The 13,642-nt window shown below is 39.6% G+C and overlaps 1 protein-coding gene across 4 annotated transcripts in view; it reads left to right on the plus strand.

The window, feature by feature from the left end:
- The window catches only part of sema5ba (sema domain, seven thrombospondin repeats (type 1 and type 1-like), transmembrane domain (TM) and short cytoplasmic domain, (semaphorin) 5Ba), a 152,873-nt gene that overhangs the window by 65,506 nt on the left and 73,725 nt on the right, over positions 1 to 13,642 (plus strand). For all 4 annotated transcript variants that reach the window (XR_010915189.1, XM_067515983.1, XM_067515981.1 and 1 more), the window contains 2 exons: positions 9,923 to 10,022; positions 10,543 to 10,588. Coding sequence is in view for 3 of the 4 variants with exons in the window: in XM_067515983.1 (XP_067372084.1) it covers positions 9,923 to 10,022; positions 10,543 to 10,588 (146 nt within the window). In the remaining variant the exon portion in view is untranslated. The remainder of the gene's footprint in view (positions 1 to 9,922; positions 10,023 to 10,542; positions 10,589 to 13,642) is intronic.

Consider the following 13,642-nt stretch of genomic DNA (forward strand, 5'->3'; position numbering starts at 1 on the left):
AAGCTTCATCTACAGGGTTACTCAGAGTGGTAAAAATCACAGGAGAATGTCCCTTGGTCTTAATTAATGACCATCATGAGGCTCATGATGGTCATTAATTAGCCACGGATGGAAAGTCTGCCGCAAAAATAAGGGAACCCATTGCTTATGCAGCTTGTGACAGACCTGAGAACAGTGTTCCTCACTGAAATAATGACTTTCCAACTTCAGCATCACCGCTCTCTTCTGGTGTCAGAGCCCAGTCCTGTCATGTTTTAATAAGATCATTACTGGATTTTCACCTATACCAGATACGTTTGAATACCTGAAAGTTGTTACTTAAACACAAAGATTTCTAATAGAGACCATGTCAGACCTTTTTTCTAACAATGTTACTCATATTTCTGTCATTTTAAAAAGAATCATCTTTGTCAGTGGTGTTGGATGTTGCTTCGCCATTGGTTCTGTGAGAGACATTTTTACTGGCTGCTGACTGAGAGGCTATTAGCCTCCTGGCCCCAGCTCCATTCTTCCTGTGGCTGCTCAGTCCCCGGTCTTTCCAGGCTCTTTCTCAGCACTGCCCATAACCCCAGGACCCCACTATCTGAATTCAGTCAAGTGGGAGGAGGTGGAGGGGGGGGAACCGAGTGATAGAGGGAAAGTTGTTCTTTGCTCAGGCACAGCAGCCTCTCTCAAACTACCATCCTCCTCAAGTCAGATACAGTGGAAATCAAAAGTTACGTCGGGAGTGACATTGAAAAATGGGACAGGCAAGACAGGGTGGAGGTTGGAGTGCAAAGAAGGGCAAAGAGTGATATGAAGAAGACCCAGCGAAAGGGATTTGGCTGGATAAGCTAGAAGGGTGAAAAATATACAGGGGGTATTTTGCTCCTTGAGTACTGAGCAGCATTAGGACATGTTCAGAGATATGTGGCATTTATGGCTTTAGCTTTATTTGCACAGAAATGTGCTCACAGTAAATGGATATTGTATGCAAATGTGTATATTGCAGGATGGATTCCTTCCTGTGTTTTTGTTTGGCCCCCATTGTTATTTTTCCCTTTCCTGCAGTCAGCTGAGCTAAATGTATACACAACGCAATAATATGTGTGTAATTGACACCAGAGGGGATCCTTTCTTTTCTTTTCTTTTTTTTTTTTCAGAGAATCGTTTGCCAGATGTCAGGTAGCAGTGCAATCTCCATGTGACCGGTTTAGTTAACAATATTGGATCGACTACGTTGCCCTCAACAAACCCATTCTCATTAGCAAGATATTGTGTTACAGTGCACCCCCCGAAGGAAGACGATGACAGACAGTTACCTTTAGTACAATATGTGTCATTCAGAGCTCATTAGACAGTGCAGTGCTTGAGGGGAGAAATCAACTAGATGCCTGATTATGATGCTAATGATACAAAAATGATGTCATGCAGGATTTCATTAGGTGATCATTTGCAACAGCGTGAGCCAAAATGAAGAAAAGCATCTTTTGTCCTTTACCGGTGGGCTTGTGTTGTGCACTTAAAAGATTTCGCCTGGTCAACAGCCATATTATTGTACCAGGACTTATAAATGGATTTTCCATCTTTGCTCTCTCAGTCAAACTCATTTGTATCCCACCTGGCCACTCAGCACTTTCAGTGGTACATGTTCTCTCATTTTATATAACTACATCTTACTCTTTATTTTTTGTAGCTGCTTGGCTTTGATGTTCTGAAAGCTTGCTTGCATCATGCAGACCTGAATAGCTGTGTTGGTGGATGGACACAGTGTCCTGCCCGACTATTTTCATTCTATATTACTGCAAAAAGAAAAGTGTGAAGACTTTTTTTAATCGTCCTTACTCCACCTTTGTGTCTTTCAAAATCATGTAGCCCAAGAAACAACAGTTGTTTAACATAATTAACTGTGTCCTTTTTTTGTGTGTGTGTCTTTTTCCAACTTTTCATTGCTACATTTGGGTTTTAGTGGTGTGAGCCAATATTTGTCATAGTGGTCACAGTTGGACTTGCAAATCACATGACACCGCGATGGCCCAAAATTAAAAGTCCAAGAGTAGCTGTCACTTCACATCCTCCCTTGCCATGGTCCAAACTATTACCCATCAAAACTTCTTTCTTTGCTTTCAATAAAAAGGCCCGTGTAACTCAGTGTTCTTGATAAAAACAGATAACAGCAAAAGTAAGATGACTGAAAGTTCCAGTTTAAAGTAATTACTAAGGATAGTTTTTTCTTTCAAACACTGAATTTTAAAAGATGTCAGCACACTGTCTTGCTTGAGCTGTGATATTTTATAAATTAGATTGACCCTGATTATTAATCAAAAAATAATTAGTATGACTATTGCAGTCTAGTGAGACAGTGAGCAGGAACTTTTAGTTTTTCTGCTGGTTGGTCTGCTTTATCTTTTCAGAACAACTGGTTGGATTGACTTTCAGAGTTTGACTGAATTCTGAGAAAGTCCCTGTTTCTCTCACGTGCTGCATCACTGTTCATATTAACATTTATAATTTGGCAGAGACTTTTATCCAAAGTGACTTCTGAGCAAGAAACACATACACACACACAAACTACTTGGGGTTTGGTGTCTTGCTCAAGGACACTTCGACATGTGATCGAACCAACAACTGCAGGATTGGCGGACGACCGCTCTAACTTCCTGCAACACAGTCTGTGTTTGACTTTTCCCTTCGTCCTTCCAGCTGAGATACTGACAAACTACGATGGGTTAGACTGCAGATGACCCCGGTGACTCAAATTTGGAGGGATCAGATTGAGGTAGGGTTGGATCTTTGTCAAATAGCCCTTCCTCAAAGCTCCAACTTGAGAAGACCTCTCATTCCATGAGGTTTCAAGCAATAAACAGATCAAAGTGGGCTTGAGCTGTGTGGTTTTCTGTGTTTGTGCAGAGACAATTTGTTGTGCTTTCATTCCCTGGACTCCGTAATATGTTGGCATTTTCCAGCTTTGACTACTCCTGATCCAGATTCGGTCTAATGCTGACTCAGATCAGTCCGGGTGCCACCTCACACTGCCCACATACTGGTTGTGTGGGAAGAAGCCAAATGTTTAAAAACTGCTTGATGGAAGGAGATAGAAAGGTTATGATCTATGCCTTTGTGAGGCAAATGTCTCCGTCGCTGTCCTCATCCTTCTCCTCATCTCGGTGGCAGCCATAGGCTAATGCATGGACCTGTCTGCCTGCCGATTGCAGAGGGGAATAAAGAACGGAATAACCATTCATCAAGCCCAGCTTGGGGCCCACGGGTCGACCGCGGGGGAAGGGACTTTCATATTCATCCAGCTTTATTGTCCCTTCTTTGCCCCACCACCCTGCAAGACAGTTATAAGGGAGTGAAGTGAGCAGTGCGCATAAACCCACTAGTAAGCAGGAGGATAAATGTCACCAAATGAAAGACCCCTCACTGTCAGAGAGGCCTTTCCGCAAGAGTAAACAAGCTCATCGTTCATGAGCTCTCCTGCATGCTGCTGAATCAAATTCAGCCATGCTTTTCTTTTATAAGCATTTGAAGAGATATTCATGATGTGGGGAAAATGTTTATATGAGCGTTATGTTTCGAAGTTCAAATTTCAAGTGATTTATGCTCCACATTAAACTCGCTGAACTGAACATTAACAGCTCCTGTTTTACCGTTAGGTGCATAATGCTTATGTGGGAATAATTCTTCTGTTATCTATTTCCTCACTGCACATTCTTATTTTATGGTTCATGTCATATGTTCTGTTTTATTGGTCTTATTTTATAGGGAGAGTAACTCACTTTTTAACAGTCTAAGTGACATCAGTTTCTATTTCTGGATGTTTTCCAGAATATATTCAGGGTTTGAGCTTGGCTTAATGAGGCTATATTCTAACCATACAGATTGCACTAAGATTAGCCTCGGGTTTTGCTCTGCAATAACTTTTTCAGATTTTGATTTAGATGAGTGGTTCTGTTTATAATGTGCTGTTTAGCAAGTTTTCCCTGTTTGCAAAAAATCCTTTCAGACAGGGAGAGACACCATTAGAAAGAGGAGCGAGACCTTTCAATGCTGAAGGTAGATGTACCAGGCGTTAAGTGTGAGGAAGGAGTTCAGATCCTGCATATGTTCTTGGCTCCACGCTAGAAACAGTCACTGTATGAAGTGGGCATAGAAAATTGCAAATGTTGTCAGATGCAGGCCACTTTAATGTTGATACTGATGGCTTAGCTTCACGGCCAAATCGCACATTGTTTGGGTCTGCATTGCAAATGTGGAACTTTTTTGAGAAATAGTATTAAAAACAACTAAAACTGAAGAAGCACACTGTATGAAAGTGGAGTCATTGGATGCCTTCTCAGGCCTTCTGAGATAAATTGAGTTTTCCACAAGCAGCGGCTGAGCCCCCACATTAAGATGATCAGTTAGTAGTTGAAACAGTTGCATTGAGTTGTTGATATCAGTGTTTAAAGCGGCGATTTAGAGGATTTTAATATAGTGGTTGTACTGCTATACGTTGCACACACAAACACTCCATTCACACATGCTGCAGCTTTTCAGCTCTTCAAGTTGGTTTCAAGTCTGTTTACATAAGACTGTGATGCTGGACATGGCCTACACTCCCTGCTGCTCCCCTCTGCTGCTCCATCTCTGGCCTCTCCGGCCATTACTCAGAGGAGGATGTAGCTCCTCACACCAGACTTGTAGGGTTTCTACACCCACCTTGCGTATCAAAGATGGCCCACTCATGGATGCCCGGCTGAATTTAAGAAATGCAAACAAATCTACAGTATGTGCATACGTTATATAAATGTTCATAGAGGGGCTAAGACATGGCCCCTTGCAGAATCTGTGCGGTATTAGAATTGCACTTGGCCATCCAGGGATATAACGTGTGCTAAGGTTATCAGTAATTTAGTCCTGTGTGTGTGTTATTAATTTTTAAGGGTTACATTAGTTCTCTGCACTAGCTGGCTGATTAATAGTAAGAGAAACATGGACAGAACGCTTGTTCTTTTATTATGTTCCTAGTGAGCTGTTATTGCTATAATGAGCCGTGCATCATTTTGTTGCTTCAGGCAGCGCGTGTGGTGGTACGAGTTTTTCTTTGCTGAGCTGCCGGTTGCTACATGCAGTACATACTGTGTGTTATACATTTCAGAGGTGAACCGTTTGGTGAGACTAATTGATACTCATTTCATATAAAAACTGCCATTATTCATTTTAAATTAAAGCCAAACTTTTATTTTTAGTTCACATATTACCCCATTATGCTCGGTACTGTCACATTGTTTAAGGTTTTGTTGCCGCCTAATCCTAATGCTAATTTTATCTCACAATATGTAGGAAATATATTATAGATATAAATGATATCATTCAATGATTAACCAGTCCACTGTGATTATGGTCTTCAAATGTGATATATATATATATATATATATATATATATATATATATATATATATATATATATATATATATATAGCTGTATTGTCTGCGGGCAAACAGTTTGTTTGCTTCCCATAATGACATCATGAGCTACTGCTTCAAACAATGAGTTGTTTTATCCACCACCTGTTACACTATATAGATACTAAATTATCCTATCAGATAAGATTTGCAATGCAATCATCCAAATCCTTTCTCTACAGAAAACTCGGAGCTTGTTATTTTTATTTTTATATATCGCTGTTTCTCTGACATTACTGATGGCAGAGCATCAGTAATGTCTATAGTACAGCAGTTGTAGTCGCTTGTAGTTTGCCTGTAAAATAGTTTTCAAGGTTAAGGCATGCGCTGATCTTTCATTCCCCTCATTATCAGCAAACTCTATTTAATAATTCAAAAAGGCAAACCGATGTCATACGTTTATTGGACAGGATTGTATCCAGTACACACAAAACAGTGAGTCACATTGTTTTACTGGGTGAAATGTTTCTTTGTGACTTTAAACACACACACACACACACACACACACACACACACACACACACACACACACACACACACACACACACTGTATTTTGATTGCTGCTGAACTTTTCTGTACAACACCAAATGTTTGTTAATGTGTAGAGGAACCCAAATAAATGCAGTATCTGCACCTTTTTATTTCATCCTATTTAAAATGAAGGAGAGTAGATTTATCACCTTTCTGACAGTTTCAAATGACAAAACTGAGAGATTATACCATTGTAAAAGTAGAATTCAGCTGTTGTATTGGATTGTATGCGATTGTACAGGTGTACCTAATAAAGTGGCCGACACATGCCATGCATACACACATTTAACATCAAAGTCTTTCTTTGCATCTTTATTCATACTGCTCTCTGATTGGCCTTCTGCTCAGTCCATTTACTCCACTCTTCTTTCCTTTCCTTTCCATTCTGTCCTCCCTGCAGGCCAGTTTCTGATGTGCCTTTATTTGTGGGTCTTCACGCCCAATGCCTGGTCTTAAACCGGTGTCTGCCACAGGTTGAGTGCCCCCTCAAAATCTCCCTTCCTGGATGGCTCTGACATTGCTTTCGTTAACTGTTATAAGTATCTGAACATTTGACAGTGACAGTGCTCCTTATTTTAGACTCTGGCCATGTTGTTTATAGGTCATCCTGAAAAACCGCCCTACATAAACTCATGTCAGGGGCTCCATTTGATACCCACCACTGTTTTCTATCTGTCCTTCATTAATGTAAATGAGAATTGTTTCTGTAACTCACCTGGTTAAAAAAATAAAATAAAAAAATTAAAGATTTAATTATTCTTTCCATATTCAGTATTGCTCTTATATTTTCCTTCCAATTTCTAAGTAAAGGTGAAGTTCATGAGCTCAGATGGAGAATAAAATAAAAGATATTGGTTGGAGCCAGAAGGTTCTTCCAACACTCCAGTCTAATTGATTTGATGAATTTTGATTGGATTTTTTTGTTTGTTTGTTTTTTTGATTGTATATATTTTCCATGAAAATTCCCTCTGATATTTAGGATTTATTGTGTCGTGTATTGTTTTAAATATCTTTTTGTTTTTTACAATCTTCTTCTTCCGTCTATGAAGTCCAAACTTGCTCTTGATGTTGATTGTGCGTTATAGTTTCAGATTGTTTTGAAAAGTTTGACATAACTACATTCAGTTACTATTACTACTCCTGTTTCACAGTCAGCACTGTCACTGTGTCACATGCTGGACCCCATCTGATTCGCGCTAATTTATTTTGCTTTCGTCGGAGCAAATGAATGTGCTGCCAATATTCCGCAGGCTTCTTTTCATCTTCTTTGGCAGAGTTTGAATCTTGCAATTTTGTGCCAATTTCCAAGCAGTGAATTTCTTCTCAGACACCTCTGTAGAGGCTGGTGTAGTCGCCCAAACACCCGTTTCTACAGATGCCACGTAAGAAACATTTACCCGTCTGTTTTTCAGTGAAAAGTTGATTGTAGAGTGAAGTGTTTGTGGCATCATTTTTCAATGACCAGTGGTGGCAAAAAAAAATATCAGGGGCACTTGATTAATTCTAGAGGGCATTGTCTTCACTAGCTCAGGTGGGGGGTCTTTAAAGGGCACTTCATGGGGTTTATTTATAGTCTCAGAATAAATTGTTGCATTTTAAGTCAGAAGTGAGAGGGCGGTGGTGTTCACAGGTTTATCTTATAACCATATTCAGACAATTGGGCTTAAAGGGCAACTGCACCAATTTTCATCTTTCTCACTACGGCTTTAGTTTAGTGTAACGAATCCTTTTAAATATCCATCTGACTTCCCAATATTGAAAGACTTCCTTGCTCCTAGCTGAAAACCTCCTCCAGACGACATCAGCCGGATGAGTTTTACATCATTAGGAGTTCAGATGACATCATCTGGAGGAGCTCTCGAAAAGCAGGTTAATCATGATTACAAACTCCATAGAATGAGCATGAGATGACATAATCTGAACTGTGATGTCATCCGGAGGGACTTTTCATCTTGAAGAGATATATTTTAAAATGGGGAACTCGGAGGGAGGTTTACTGACGTTCATTTACATGTACGATCCAAAAGAAGCAAATTCAATATCAATGAAGCCGTCACTGAATCTCAGGCGCAGTGTTCGGATGCAACTTAAGGTTTGCTGCATTGAGGTCATACTTTGGATACCCTGTTTTGAGTTATACAAAGGAATAAATTCTTCACCTTAAAAATAATACGGTTTTTGTAAGAGGGTACCATTTTACAGTGCCTTGCAAAAGTATTCACACCCCATGAACCTTTTTAGGTTTTGTCATTTTATAAGCAAAAATGTAAATATATTTTATTGGGATTTTGGGAAGTGGCACATAATGGTAAAGTGAAAGGAAAATGATAAATGGTTTTCTAAATTTCTTACAAATAAATATCTAAAAAGTGTGTGTATAAATATTTTGCAAGGCACTGTATATTAATGCACTTTATATTAAGGCATTTTAGTGATATTGCACAGAGGTGTACAGATGTTTTTTGATGATTGACAGCCTTATCCTTGAAGTCAATTTAAATTTTATTGCAGCTGGAAACTTTTTTTGCTCTTTTAAATATTATTTTAAATATAAAAATGTCACTTCTTAAGTCATGCTGGTAGCATAACTACAGAATCCTAATTCACATCTGGCAAAAACAGACTGTGGCAGATACTGTAATTGTCATTTCACTGATGTCCCCTTGTCAGTACTGGCAGGACATCGCAGTGTGTGTGTGTCTCTTTTCAAATAATGTGTGTGTTTACTAAATGAAAACCACCATACTGTAGTGTACATGCCGCCTTCTGCCTTTTTATTGCTCATAATATTAGTGATTCTGTGTTTTCAGAGGACCTAAAACGACTTTTTGTACACTTTGTCTCACATTTGGAGCCTCAAGCTCATATGGTTATTTTAAGATTTAAAGGGTTAAGGTTTTAAATGTTTGATTACTACTTCCCTAATGAATAGTTATCAGCCTGAATGTTTGGCTCATGATCACCTCACATTTTTGTCTCCTTTCCTTTGTTCATTTTGTGATAACCTTGTTTTAGTACGTAATGGCTACAGAAATTACACTAAACCACGAAGGGAAGAATGTCACTACATTGTTAAACATTACCTCCCAGATGTGCAGCCATTTCTTTTTTGTCAAAAGTTGGGTGGAAATCACCCAAAGCTATTTAACACAGCTTTTCAAATTGGTTAAGGGAATCTGAGTTCCCACCAGCCGCTGTGATACTGTGTACGACTTGGGAAATATGGTAAATCCTTCCACGGTGCACAAACCTCCCATGTGGTGGAATCTTTTTGAAGTTCGGGTCACGCAATGATTGAAGAGAAAATGCTCTTCTCCTGCAGTTTTTAATGCAACGTTAACAACCCCAGCAGGCCGCACCTCAGCTCCACTGCTTTGAAATTGTGATTTGTGAAAGCATGTCTCAAACAGCGCTGAGGTTTCAGCCTTGTACCCCGCACAATGCTGGGTTTGTCCAAATGTCAGATTCTATCAGGATTGTTGTCTAATGTGGATTGCAGAGCTTTATCCCACTCTACAGGAGACATCATCTCAGGAAAGGAGACGTTCCTGGTTTTGTCACTACAACTGCAACAAATAATATTTCTAAATATTAGTTGTTAGCATCTTTGGTTTTTACTTTTTTCTGACCAATAACACAAAACCCAAAGAGCTTTAATTTACTGTAATATTAAGACCATTAATCACATTTGAGAAGTTGGAACCAATAAATTTGGTTTGGCATTTTGCTTAATTAATAACCTAAATAGTTGATAAATCATAATTGGTAATTCAATTTCTCTTGATTACCTAATAACTTCAGCTCTGTTTACCACCTACGCTTGTGCATAAAATGCCAAATGAGACAGGCTTTTGTGGGGAAATGACTGTTATTTGAGTATTGTTTGGAAATGTATCTGCTCTTATCTCATGGATTATGACACATTTGAGCTTTTCCTGACCTTCTTCTTTCTCTCTTCAGCACTCAGTCCGTGGATTTCTACTTTCTCCTACCCCGGCGTGAGAGACTACTCCCAGCTCACCCTTGACCTGACTAGGAATGAGCTTATTGTGGGTGCCAGGTAAAGAACTGTAAATCTACTCAGCTTCTCACCCCTCAGAGCACATTACTGAGAATGTGATACCCTTTCTGACTCACTCATACTGTGCGGTTTACGGATAATGATGCTTCTCAAGTGCTCAGCTGAGGCCTCGTTGGACCAAGTCGAGCTTTTGGATTCGGCAGAAGGGATGAATTTGGAAGAAATAACGTCATTTCACAATAGTGTTCCTGTGTGTGTGTGTGTGTGTGTGTGTATGTGACCTCACAGGCTGACAACAGTTCAACTGGTTTAATCCTCCTAAAAACACAAGCAGACATACTGTCGGTGCAATACACGATTAATAGTTCACGTATTAGTTAAGACAGATGGACAGGTACAGTGTGACCTTAATCAGCTTTGCTTTAAGTTGGCAGCAGCTAAAATGGCCTGTCACTTCTCTGATACTCAATTTGCATTATTAAACACATTTCTTGATAAAGGTCAGTCAAATTGTGCAAATACTTACCTGCTATCTCTTTTTCCTCTCTCCTCCATCCAGAAACTACCTTTTCAGACTGGACCTCAGTAACATGTCGCTGATACAGGTAAGAAGATCAATGAATTGATGCTTTTCTGTGTTTTTAGAGCAGTGACACACTGTGGCCTCAGTGAGCCTCCGCGGGCCTTGTTTTCGGTGTTGTGCTCTTCACTGTCTACTGTCACTGGCATCTTTACATCTAATTCCCCATGTTGAATCGGTGTTTGTCTCGTTGGTGAGAGAAACCACTTTACCACAGATTATTGTTGCTTCAATTGTCGCTTTACACAGCAGTAGTCCTTTAAATAAAGCACTAAAATCGACAGTCGGTTACGTTTTGGGACTTTTTCTAACTAGTTTTAACTGCAGCAGCTGCAGCAGTTTTCATGAATTGCAGGGCTAATCTTTGTGGATCACACCGAAAGAGAATCCATCACATAGGGAAGGTTCAGTTTGATTGTTCCATCGTCGGATTACGGCTTTGCTCTGTGATTTTAGATGATGGAGGCACGTAGGCCTGATCGAGCCACTGTTCTCTCTTTGTATTTTATCTGTTGTTTATCAGATATTACAGTCAGCTTTATTTACTTTTTTCTATCTGAGCTTTGTATCAAAGACAGCTGCTCTTCTATCCTGACATGTAATAATGGGTTATTTGAGTTTTGTCTGTAAATGTCACTGCTTTTAGCTCGTGACCTGTAATACAATTTAGCTTTTTCTAATTTTCTTTCTTTTTGTGTTTTATCTTTTGTTATCAGATATTACACCCTGCTTCATTTACATTTCTCCCACCTACATTTTGTACCACAGACAGCCTCCTTTTAGTGTGATCTGTAATTAGAAGAAACATTTGCAGGGTGGAAAGCTGATTCAGCTTTTTTATTCTACTAAAGGCTTTTGAAAATTATCAATGAAATGTGGGGGAGAAAGGCAGATTTCTTTGGGTAAATACTGCTGTAAATGAGCAGGAAATGTTCTTAGCAGAGTTTTCGTATGTGTGTTTGCATAGGCAGGTCAGAAGTTTTGCCTGGGGTCTGAATGTAGTCAGGAGATCCATAAAAGATTGATCAGTGGCAGCTTGTGTGTGAAAAGAAACCACAGATCTCGTTCATTTATTAGCAGTTTGTAAAATCCCGATGACTTCTGGTGGGCATAAACATCATCTGATTAGATGCTCAGGGAGCACAGAAATCTAACAGAAATCATTACAAGAGTCTCGATCAAAACCCTCCAAAGACAGTGGCATATCACCGCTTTGATGAACTTTTTAACTCGGCGTGTTTTCTGATGCTAGGAAGATGCTTTTTCTGTTAAAGTTGGGAGCAAACAGAACAGCAGGCAAGCAGGCCTTTTCTCAAGTCTGCTTTTATCTAATTCGCAATATTGGCAAAGAGCTACACACAGCTGTCCCGTTCGTCGAACCCTGTCTGTCAAATTGATTTAACGTAGAGATAAATCTGTTATGAGTTTTTTTTTTTTCCCTTACAAAGGGCACGACGAATGACGTGTTTACATACGAGCAAGTCAAGTCGAATGTGGTTATTGTAAAGTTGCAAAATGGACGAATGGGTAAAGATCTACATAGACAGGTCGACATAACATTTGACTTAATGTTGTAAACTCCTCTAACTTTGTGTCTCCAGTGACAGCCATGAGGCATTATGTTTTCGAGTTGTCAGTTCGTCCATCTCTTTCTTGTAAACGCAGTATCTTGGGAGTGCCGTGAGTACTTAACATATCCATGGGGGACGTGTCGTCTAGCATTACAAGGATTGTACTTGCAGAATTCTATGTAACAGCTTGAGAAAATGTTTAATTAAAATGAAAATGGTTCTTGAAAATGAAACGGACTGCTTTGAAATCCTCAATTGCCATGGTAACCACAAACATATGGCAGTTGCATCAGTTGAAAACATTGTTGACTGCTTTTATTGACATTTTTTTTTGCAGCAAGTGCTTGCTGCTGCCGCTCTCACACTAAGAGGACATTGCATGTCAATAAAACATAGTTGGCAGTGATTTGACATCTCTTTCCTTAGATTATCTGTCAGTAAAGCTGAAATCTCTGTAAGTGATGCTTTATCTGCAGCAAGCCGCGATATTACCAACTGCAGGAAACATAAAAATGTAAAACTACTGTTGTATAATGTAAAGCTGTGATGATGGAACGGGAAGAGATGTGTATTTACAGTTCCAGTATAATTACAAGCAGGAGAGTGGTGCATATGCTAATGGAGGAATCAATACAAATATTATTTTACTATCCTCCATTATGCAGAGAGTAGAATTAAATCGAGTGTGTGTGCAGAGTATGGATGCATATAGGCACATCCATTTCTGCATCCTGTGTGTGTGTGTGTGTGTGGAAAGGCCTCTAGCAGTGTGAGGGGTTGTGCAGTAAAGTAGCGCTGCAGCCAGGAGTGTTGGCTCTGGGGCACAGGGTTGCTGTTGAGTTACGTCAGGCATCGCACATGACAAGCCACTGACTCTCTATGGGACTGTGTAATCTAAACTGGTGTATCACTGTCACTGAGCAAAGACAATCAGTCTTTATATAAACCTAAGTTGACTGCACACTTTCCGAGCTTCAAATGACTGTGGGAAATCTTCTTTTTAGTTTTCCGCTGCTGCAAGGCAAATCTAATTACAGTCTAAAATCTGATTCTGTTATGTCATTTCTTTTAAGTCGAGCTCTCAGTGTAGAGAGAACACACTAAAAAGGCTCATTTAATGAAGAAAAAAAGAAATACATTTATGATGTCTCAGAAAATCCACTGTTGCTGTTGGCACATAATGGTGGTTTTGCTGGTACACGCTCTGTCACAGCTCGCCTCATGTTGATTTTCCGTCTTCCTTGCAAACATATGAAAACCATCAGAATGTGTAAACGTGCTGTGATGTTTGAGTCATTGTGAGCATTTCATGTTCCTTACTGAATTTTTTCTCAAAACTTTTTGTCGCGCATCAAAAGAAGCTCTGATTCGGGAAGTTGGAGGCTGGATGCCAGCTGCATTGTTGGGTAGTAAAAACCGCACGATAAATCAAGTGGATTGTGTGGATTTGGTGGATTCTTCTATAAAAAAAAACAAGAACCACAAATGCACCAAGTAGCTTTATAGTG

The sequence above is a fragment of the Channa argus genome, chromosome 9 (assembly GCF_033026475.1).
Source record: "Channa argus isolate prfri chromosome 9, Channa argus male v1.0, whole genome shotgun sequence".
Taxonomy (NCBI): Eukaryota; Metazoa; Chordata; class Actinopteri; order Anabantiformes; family Channidae; genus Channa; species Channa argus.